Source organism: Arctopsyche grandis, chromosome 1, assembly GCF_051622035.1.
Source record: "Arctopsyche grandis isolate Sample6627 chromosome 1, ASM5162203v2, whole genome shotgun sequence".
Classification (NCBI taxonomy): Eukaryota; Metazoa; Arthropoda; class Insecta; order Trichoptera; family Hydropsychidae; genus Arctopsyche; species Arctopsyche grandis.
Genome location: NC_135355.1, coordinates 33,856,276 through 33,867,312, shown reverse-complemented (window position 1 = coordinate 33,867,312; position 11,037 = coordinate 33,856,276). Strand labels below are relative to the sequence as shown.

Below are 11,037 nucleotides of genomic sequence, written 5' to 3'. Positions count from 1 at the left end.
TTAATATGCAAATATTAATTAGCAATTTTTCAGTCAATTAAGAAATAAATATAAACACTAATTAAGTGAAACAATTATTTACAAGAGTTGTGAAGCCTTAATACTCTTCGTTTCTTAAGAAAAGTGCGAAACATTCCTTTGTAAATTTTTTAACAAGCAACATGGACGGCTTCATCAACGTTTTCGCATCGTTTCATATTCATCTTTCAGTCTTCTCTATGTTTTTTTTTAATATTCTACTTCAGATTCATACTTTCAACATACACATGCATATAAATACTAATTTAATTTACAACATTTCAATATATATGTACACACTTTCTTCATTTGGACGATCGCACCATGTATGTATATAAATTGCAACATCGATAAACTTCTATATCTCGAAATATATAGTTCAAGATATGTATAAATATATCTGTTTGCACTTTAAAATTTGGCAATATGAGAATATATACTTTAATCATTATAATAATAACAGGTGTTTTCCATAAGTACATCTCTGATTCGAGCTAACTATATTATAAAAATAAATTACTATAAAATGCACAGTTAAGTCCTTACTCTTATTCGATACACATTCAATTCATCTATTGATGCATAGAGATTCTATATATTTCGGATCCATCTCGTCCATTTTCCTACCTTTCGTTTCTGGGACGCACACGACAACGAAGCACAGACCCAGAATGGAGATGGCCGAATACAACCAGAAAGTACCATCGAGTCCAAGTGCTTCTTGAAAGTCAACGAAAGTCTTCACCCCGATGAAGGCACATAAGTAACTGAAAGTAGTGGCCAACGAGCTGCCCAAGCTTCTGTATTCGAGTGGGAACAACTCGCCGATCAACAACCACGATATAGGACTGATTCCAAGCGAAAAGGCAACAGTGAAGACCACAACGCACAACATAGGTATCCAATCTCCCGGAACGACACCATGGTTCATTTTGACCAGATTCAAGTAATAGATGTAAGACCCAAAACCTGCGAGGGCCAACGACATCATAACACCACTGCACAACAGCAGGGGCAATCTACCTATCTTGTCGATGAGCAATCCGGACAAGCAAGAGGCGAACATTTGCAATGTGCTCATAACTATGGCACCTATGTGAGGACTGACGGATCCGAAAGCTTTCGCAAACGTAGAGACTGCATAAAAGTTGAAAGCGTGAGCTCCAGAAAACCTCTGGAACAGCATTAGTCCGCACGTTATCAAAACGGGACCCATCAGCCTCTTGGATAGCAAAACTTTGATCGGGTGCCTGTCCGTGTCACTGAACTGCTTACTGGCTAAGATGTTCGTTCTTATGGTGGCTAGTTCTTGTCTGGTGTCTGTGTCTGGACCTCGCAGCCACTGCAAAGACTCGGCAGCCTCTTCGTCTTTGCCTTTCAGGAGTAGGAAGCTGGGAGTTTCTGGAAGTTTTATCACGGCAATGAATAGCAGAGTAGGTGCTATTGCAACCACCAGTGCAAGCTTCTGCCAGTTCAGGTACGCTCCAACGGAGAAACTGATCAGTATTCCGATTTGGTTTAAAATTTTTGATAAAGATGATAGTCTCCCTCTGACTTCGGGCAATGTTATTTCACTTATATACACCTGTGGAATAAGAGAAAAAAAAACATTTAATTACTTTCGTATTAACACTTTGAATGCTGACCAACGCCAATCGGAGTTTTGCCAACATGTCCATGGGCCTGAAAAACTCCGATAGGCGTTGTTTTTTGAGTATGTAAAAAATAAACAAGAATACTACCTGCTAACCCTTTCCAGGTAGCATTGAACAAAAAATTCATTAAACATATGTCGTGTAATCCGTGTCATTCATTTGTCAACGTTTATAAAGACTCGTTTACACTGGTGTTTCTGAATTTATAACCGTAGCAGAATTTATTTATTCAACCTTTTGAATGCTGACCAACGCCGATCGGCGTTTTGCCAACAAGTCCATACCACAAGCCTGAAATACGCCGATAGGCGTTGTTTTTTGAGTATGTAAAAAATAAACAAGAATACTACCCGCTAAGCCTTTCCAGGTAGCATTGAAAAAAAATGAATTGAACATGGGTCGTGTGATCTGTGTCAATGTTTATAAAGACTAGTTTACACCGGAATTTCTGAATTTATAACCATAGCAGAATTTCTCGATGGAAATCCCTAACTGCCGAGTATTTTAGATTGTGGCTTGGCATTTAGATTGTGAGCATTACATTTTAACAACAATGAAGAAGATGGAACTGGTTTTGGAACAATACATTCATTAATAGACTCCTTTTGTTTATTTTATATTGTAAATAGGTTTTTGAGCTCTTTTTCCTATTATGCTGTATATTAACATTAGAATAATATAATACTATGATTACTAACCAAATTAAATTAAATGGTAAAATAGAAAATGATCAGTAGATCGGTAGCTATTAAAATATATATAAGATGTATTGGGAACATAATTTCGTAATAATAAAAAGCATTTAAAAATAAAAATAAAATATATTGTTGCAATTTATATTAGAGAGTCTAAACACACTTTTACAAAACTCGAAATCCTCGGCGGTAGTTATGTAAGGTAGTGATCTAGGGTTTGTTTGAATTAGCTACAATTTGTATAGCTGCTTTACTATTGGATTTCTAAATAATTCTAGTTGGAAATGTTGGCGAAATTTTCAGCGTGGCGGGCTTTCAACAGAAAATACGTGAGCACTCAAAGGGTTAAATACATGTGTACAAATGCTGTTTGCTGTGTTTTGTATTTGATCGATTTAGAGTATCATTTACCGTTTTGAATATGAGGTTGTTCCGTTTTCGAAAGATTTATGTTCTAGTATCAAGTTTCAATATTCTCGATATGACATTTTAACCACGCGGTCAAAATAAATTGGATATTATACGCGCTATTAACATAAATTAACCAGATACGTAGGTATGTATGTACCTTCACAGATATAAAACAAGATAAATTTCTAACGAGATAAATTTAAACGTTGGGACAGTCGCGAGCCGCGTACATACATAAATCATCTAAATTTGTCCCTTAGTTCGATTCGTCAGATGCGTTTAGACCAGTGAATATTAAAATCTGTACCCATTAAATTTTTTAAAGTGTATAGTGTAAATATAATCAGTATTTATTAATTATTATTCAAATAGTGATAATATATAATTATGTATGACTATTTCAACATTTTCTGCTTGACAATTAGAAGTTTATTTACAATTCTTTAGAAAAAAAAGTATCAACGTTACTATAAAACATGTTTATAAATTTTTGAACTGAAAATATACCTCTTAGTAGAAATAAGAGAAATTTAATTTAATTTAACGAATTCCTTGGAAAAACTCAGCTCTGTTTCGGTTTCGTTTTATATTTTTCATTTTATTCGATTACTTTACTTTTTCAGAATGCTTTTTCTAGAGCTCGCCATATAAGATGCTAACACAAATGAAAAGAAATTAAATTATCTTAAATGAAAGAGATCGAAAACAGTATTTTTGTTTCTTTGAAATTCTACACTATATCTTAATGAGAACTTCAGTGATATTTTTTAAATTTATTTTATATTACATTAAAAAATATGTATATATGTACATGATATTTGCCATGCCAGGAATTACCACAAGGCTACATATATTTGTTTATTTATTATAAAAACAGAAAAAAACAGCATTATAACGTAAATAATATTGACACAATAGTTTTAAAAAAATAATGACAACAATGAAAAAAAAAAACAAAGAGAAAAAGCATTGAATGGTAGATATGGGATATATGAATTTACATATTTGATATTAAGAAAAATGATTAAATACATAATACAAATTTAAAACAAAAAATAAACAGTAAAAATAATGAATATTGTTTAAATAAGAGCAAGATCTCTATAAACAGGAATTATGGTTATATTTTTTCTTTTTCTACATAAGTATTAACAATTTTGAAGCAAAACAGGAATACGTTATGTAGGTAGCATATTTTTTATAAGATTCAACAAATTCAAGATGCTAATACCTCAAATTTCCAAGAAATTGAGGAGAAGGATACCGATTTATTGGATCCGTCACAACAATTAAGCTAGAAAAATCGGAAAATTCTTATAGGAGACGGTCGATCTGTATTTTTAATAACCACAAAATTTCGCCAGCAGCGTATTTAGCCGGGACTTCAACCCACGACCTCTCTACTGGTATACAATACTAGTGCACTACGCAGTGATTTTATCAACTAAGTTAAATTACGTATGAGGTATTTTTTTTCTTTCGTAGGTATTGTATACATATAATTATAACCCAATGCGTATAAACATGCGTGTGGAGTGCGTGTGAATGTGCATTTACATGCTCCGTCTCTCTTTCTCCCCTTGGAATCGTATATCATGGAAAGAGACGCGGCATAGTGTGAGCTTTGCGAATGTCACTGTACGAAGTATTCACTCACCATGCTCCGTCTCTCTTTCTATCCTTGGAATCGTGGATAGAGACGCGGCATATAATAATAATATTTAAAATATATTAATTTTTTTTTTTAATAAAAAAACATTGCTATTTTTAATTTATTATTTTTTTTATGTCGGCCGATTAAATGGAGTGCCCATGTTTGTGCACACAGGCTACTAGTTTTAAATAAAATAATAAAATATTATAAAAAATAAGAACCACTTACAAAGATAGATATGTATATTGAATGTATATACTATAAGTAGTTGATGCTTATTTATAGCGTAACTATGTATGTATGTAGGTCAGGTTGTAAGCATGACTTCTTGCAAATGGGAGGAAATAAGATCTGGAATGAAGTGCTTCGGAATAGATAAATGCGTCGAACAACGAAGAGCGGTCGAAAGGGGAAGACATGGGTGGCAGGTTAAGATATGTAGAGTATAAATAAAGATAGTAGTACTAAATAAATGGGCAAAGGAAGTGTTCAAAAGCCAAGAACGTAATTGGCGAAAATCTATTTAAAAATGTGTTTACCTGTGTGACCATAGTGACAATTGCTGTGAGGAATCCTGCAGTCAAGGAAGTGACGTACAGCAACATGACGGAATCTGCAAAAGCTGTCATCAACCAACTCATTCCGAATGGCAGGGATATAAAGAGTAAAACTTTTCTTCTTCCCATCTTCATCGCCACTCCGCCAAGAATGCCACCAAATAATGCACCTGCAAGTCCGAAAAAATTCTTATGAATTCATGTATGATAAAATTTAGACTGAAACAAAATTTTATTTGGAACTCTTAAGATCTTCTTCGATAATAAGTTTATTACGAAGATTTATTTCTGGTTATCTTCAGAGTGTGTGAAATTATATTTTCTGTATTTCTAAGGGTACTTGGTATTCATATGTACGTTTTATGGTGCGTATACATTATAGAAATTTCGTTAACAATGGGTCGCTCTGTAATTCATCAACTTATACGGCACTCGAAACAGCTTTACACAGCAAAATGCTAATAGACTATATACCTAAGACTTATGCAAATGGCGAGCACTGAAAGCTTTTCAATCATTAAACAATTACAAGCGTATAATATTTAATATTCATCATAGAAATTTCGAATTGAATTTTCGTTCACGTATTGCGCAACCCACAATAATAATGGAGTATCACTCACGAGAGCAAAACAATTTGTTACCTTTAAGCGGCTTAGGAGAAAACCATTCGAACGTAGGACAAGTTTAATCTGCGATTTGAATCTACTGTGAAAAAAAAACTCATTAAAAGTGCGGAATAACATGTCGTTATCGATAACCCAGATTTGGTTCATTCAATATGCAATGTCTACGCCTGTCACACGCTCTCATGAATTATATCCGCATGTTTCAATTAAAACTGTATCGGCTTTTATGACCCTTACATCGACATTAGTTGAGACTAAGATCGAGCCTTTCAAACGGTGTTTGTACGGTGAAAATGCGGAATTACGCAAGCGGCGATATCAAAACGCACAAAAGGTGAATGTCACGATGTAGTATTTTGAGAGTTGCTTTAAAAAAATAATAATACAAGTCGGAAAAATAAACGTAAACATGGAAGCGCGTAACGAGACATCTGGCAACACTTCAAGAAACATGTTCAGGTGCAAACGTCTCGCAATTATGTCGGCGACCCCTCTTGTTGTGACTACGGAAAATTCGTGAAAATTCAACGCGCCAAAATGTAGTTCAAGGCTGATTGACGAAGAATTGTCTTAAGGCGATGACGTTTAAGTTAAACGAAAACGATTAACGTTGGCAAATTCGCCGAAGAGTGACGTTACGTGACGACACGTAACCTTAGTACCGAGAATTTAATTTAATAATTCCACGTGCAACCTTTCAGGTATTCAAACTGTGATATTAGTTACGAGCTCGAAATATTCATCCACCGTTTTGTTTTTTTTTTTTTTTTGTTTGGCATATTTTTCATTTTGATATCCAAATACTGTATGAATAAAGGCACTTGCGTGTATTGCGATCGTGCTGAAAATACGAATATAAAGTCTTCAAAATGTGTTTTATTTTATTTTTTATAAGCAGATCAAGCTATTTACTTACGGCTCAAACGAACACGTTGTTTGCAAAATCATATAAATTACACTCATAATTCCTTTTAAGGTGAAAAAAATTGATTTTTGCAAGCTTCACTCTGTTATGTAGTTCAGTGACATTTCTGCCCGTCAAAAAATTGTGATTTGATTTTAAACCACTTCCACTCTTCAGGTCGCATTGATATCTTAGCAACATACGGGGTTTAGCTAACATTGAAGTAAGCTTATGTCTCTGAAATGAAGCTAGGAGTTTAATCATTAACGAAGTCATAAAAATTTATATTGAAATCTTGTCAGTTTAGTAATATTTTTCATATATGTATATATTAAACTAGAACCGCGTATTTTTTTTAATATAATTATTATCATATATATAATATCGCTATTCTGTTTTTCTGTCTGAGATAACGCTCGCCGTACTATAATAGTTGTTTCGATTCGACATACTTTTGACTTTTGATTTCAACTGGTTGACTACTTAGAGAGATTTGAAAGCTGAAAAGTACTACAAATGAAAGATGAAAACCCGACTATAGATTCCAATATTCATTTTTAACAGGAAATGACAGATTTCGAGACATCGACCGAACAATACCAAGATATAGAAAAATCACGCGATTTAAAAAACACATATGTATGTATATCTTCGAATCTCGAGCCAATCAACATTTTTTATTACCAGATTCGTGTTGACTGGGCATATATCTATAAGAAAAGTCATATCTCGTCTCTGAACCATTTTTCGTGTCGAACAGTGTTATTAGTATCAAATCAATGGACATCTTATATTAGCCGTGAATATGATTTATGAACGGCGAGAGCCAACATTCTCCCTTTGGCTAGTTAAAAAAAATCATGTTCCAAGCACTCATTTGGGTTGATAGTGGAAGAAGAAAACGTTGTTTGTTATATTTCCGCTAGCCTTTGGATGTTAATAAATTTGTATATAAAATGTGTTACCAATACGTCCCATTGGAAAAGTTGGGGCACCCACAAAGGGCACTTCTACTTTCAAAAGCCTATTTCTATTGATTTAAAACAAAAATCATTGTGTTTTTATTAATAATATGTTTATCTATGTATATATTTGTGCAACACATTTGGAGCTACAGTTCGTATGAGGTATACCATACATATATACACAGTAGTTTGAAATAATATTTATTAAATGATATTATATGCACTTTCAATACTAATTAATAAAACCAATGTTGCCTATTAAATAAATAGGTCGTTGAACACATCAAAGGCACGCTTTTCGCTCGATTTGATTTGAATTTTAAATTTAATCTATTGATTGACCACCGACAATATTATTTCATACTAAGCGAAATTGAATGGGTTTTATTTTATTTTCCGATTGGAATTGCTGTTATGATTGAATATTTATACGTCGAATTCGACCTTCGATTTATTTGTTAATGTCGTATGAATAAACTTTCAATGAATCGTGATAAATCCGTTCTTAGTATTTTCATTATACGAATCGTAATCGACAAAAAATCTTTTATGGTATAAAAGTGATTTTTATCGGTGGGAGATGTGATTGACCGGTTGTTGCCACAAAGAAAGTGTATTTGAAAGCTTTAAAGTTTTCTTTTTGAAACACTCCCACACTTCCTGACCGTTTTGGTGAATTCTCGAAATACTCGTGATTCATGAACATTTCATACGCATTGCCAAAATATCAATTTTGCCAAGTAAACAAATATCATATGTAATTTGACATTTTGTAATGACGGGAATAACAATAAAAATATTTTTGAATAATCTTCAAAGAAGTCCACCTGTAAAGTTCAATGCCAGTTACAAAGAAAATGTTTCCGGTAGTGATTTTTAACTTATTTACTGATAAAATTTGCAATTATGGTAATAAGAAGATGACAACGAAAAAAAAATCTCCAAAATACACGGACACACATACATTTTTTCTAGATCATGACAGCGTGATCAGTGATAGATTCTGAGTTCGAATCAATCAAGATCTCGAGTTTGAATTTTCGCATGATCACAAAAAAAATTATCACAAAGATTCACATACACTAAATTTTAAAGCTTTAAGGTAAGCTCCAAGTTTTAGAAAAAGAGATAAAATATCTCATTTAAACGGGCTTGGGAGCATGTCCTTAAAATTTTCAAAGAGAGATTTCACAATGGAAGTCAAATATCCATTGGGACAGTAAAAATAAAAAAAATGCTGCCATAGGATCGGTTTTGGATTCAAATTGAATTTACTATACATATAGATAATATCAAGTCCTTAGATATGAAAAAACATGTAATAAATATGAATATAACAAAATATTCATTGAAATGCATGTTCTCAGAACGCATGAGGAAAAGTCGCTAAAATACTTATTAACACAGAATCACTGGTTCAGCGAGACGATCCAGATCGATAAAGATTTAGCGAAAAAGGAAAGAATCCCAGATATGGAATTCAAAAAGAATTTAGTTGGAATGAATCCCATATATGGAATTAGATAGATATCTGTATAAAATTAGTTGCGGCTAGTCTTGTAAGTCGAGAATATTCTCGTAGAACGGGAATATTCTCGTTATTCGCCGAGAATGTTCTTTTTTCTTGATTTAATCATTATTTTAAACTTAACACACAAGATCGTAAAAAAATATTTTATTCATTTCCTCCCTCATATTTAACGTTCACACGAATTTATCAATTTACTTTCAAAGTTTTCGACGAAATTTTTTAGCACAGATTTTATATGACTTTGGGTATTTTAATTGTTATTTCACACCAGTGCGTACTTTAAAAACACATTACATAATATGAAATCGTAAACTTATTAAGTTTAGAAACGATAAAAATTGGTAAATAAACAATGCGAGTTACCAATAACACTAAAATGTCAGTTGGTTTTTTTTTGCTTTCAGATCTACATATGTTAAATCTTTTAATGGTGCTTACAGACTAAACCAACGACGATTTTGGGCCAACTTTTTAACCAGCAGGATAAAACCAGTAGCGTACAAAATATTGAAATAAAAATTAAATTAAGATATTGAAATTAAATATCAAAATTAAGCTAAAGAGCGAGATTGAGCTAAGATTAGATCATCGTTGATGTTTTGAATTACAACAATGTTTTGAATTACGACGATACGCATTTAAAACCAGAGAAATATTATAATTTCATCTTGTTATTATTTCTTAAACGATATGTTACTGTATTTCGACCGTCGATGATCGATAAAAAAAAACAATTCATAAAAAACGCGGTGTCGGATGTCGGTGATTTGTCAAAGGGTTTTTTTTCTTTCGTCGAAATAAAATTAATAATCACACATTATCCGATAAATTTTACCTCTGAAATGATTTAATTACTTGATTTATTTCAACGAGAGAAACAATTGAAGAATAAAAAAATCCGTTTGATGTGACCGACAACACTCCAGGTTAGCAAAAATCGTTGGATCACCCATACTAATACATGAAATATTCTCAGTAACTGTGCTTTACGGCAGCGGTTTCCAAACTGGGAGGCGCGCCTCCCTGGGGAGGCGCGGACTATTGCCAGGGGAGGCGCCAAAACGTTTTAATAAAAAAATCATTTTCATACCATAATATCTACAAATAAATAAAACTTTATATCGTAGCTTAAAAGTAAAAATTCAATTCATGAATATATAAATTTTTATTTTTCTTTCATTTTTATATACACATTGAGTGGTTTAAATAAATCTATGCAGTGATCACAAATACACCCACTTGTTCAAAAAGACAAAGTAAAAGCTTTCATTAAATAGTTGAAGTTATGGAAATCAAATTTACAAAAGAATGAGTTGGATATGTTTTCACTTTCCAAAGATTTCTGGGTCACAGTCAATATTGAAGCAAGTAAAAATCTTTTTACTGACTACTTTGATGGTATAGTGCTGCATTTTTCCAATTATTTCAAAGACCTTGATTTCTCAAAGTTTTTGTGGATACAGAATCCATTTAACTACAATGAAGAAGACCAATTCAAGCTGACAACCAACGAAAAAGAAAAATTGATAGAATTATCATGCTATAGCTCACTAAAACAAAAGTTTCAAAATTAAATCATAATTAAATTATGGATGAATCTTAGTGGAGAGTATGAATCTTTGTATTGCAAAGCAATGCAAATGCTTTTACCGTTTGTAACGTCTTATTTATGCGAAACGGGCTTTTCGGCACCAGCTGCAATGAAAACCAAATATCGAGCCAGGTTAATAGTCGAAAAGGAGTTACGAGTGGCACTCTCCATATTGCCCCCAAGAATTGATAAACTTTGTGCCAATAAACAACAACATCCTTCGCATTAATTTGATGTGTTAGATGTAGTTTAATTAGTAATTTAATATAAAAATAAATATACGTGTTCGTATAAATTTATGTTATAGCAAAACCTTTTTATTATTCTGTCTATTGTAGTGTTCAGTATTTTTTTTAAATAAAGGTTTATTATTTAAAACGTGTCTACATATATTATTATATATATTAAACAATAAAAGGTAGGGAGG

At 32.5% G+C, this 11,037-nt stretch overlaps 1 protein-coding gene across 1 annotated transcript in view; it reads right to left on the bottom strand.

The window, feature by feature from the left end:
* Nucleotides 1–236: 236 nt before the first annotated feature.
* Nucleotides 237–11,037, bottom strand: part of LOC143916266 (facilitated trehalose transporter Tret1-like) — a 32,291-nt gene continuing 21,490 nt past the window's right edge. The window contains exons 2-3 of the mRNA XM_077437302.1: nt 4,973–5,160; nt 237–1,603 (exon numbers count right to left, since the gene is read on the bottom strand). Coding sequence (XP_077293428.1) covers nt 587–1,603; nt 4,973–5,125 — 1,170 coding nt within the window. The 5' untranslated portion in view covers nt 5,126–5,160 and the 3' untranslated portion in view covers nt 237–586. The remainder of the gene's footprint in view (nt 1,604–4,972; nt 5,161–11,037) is intronic.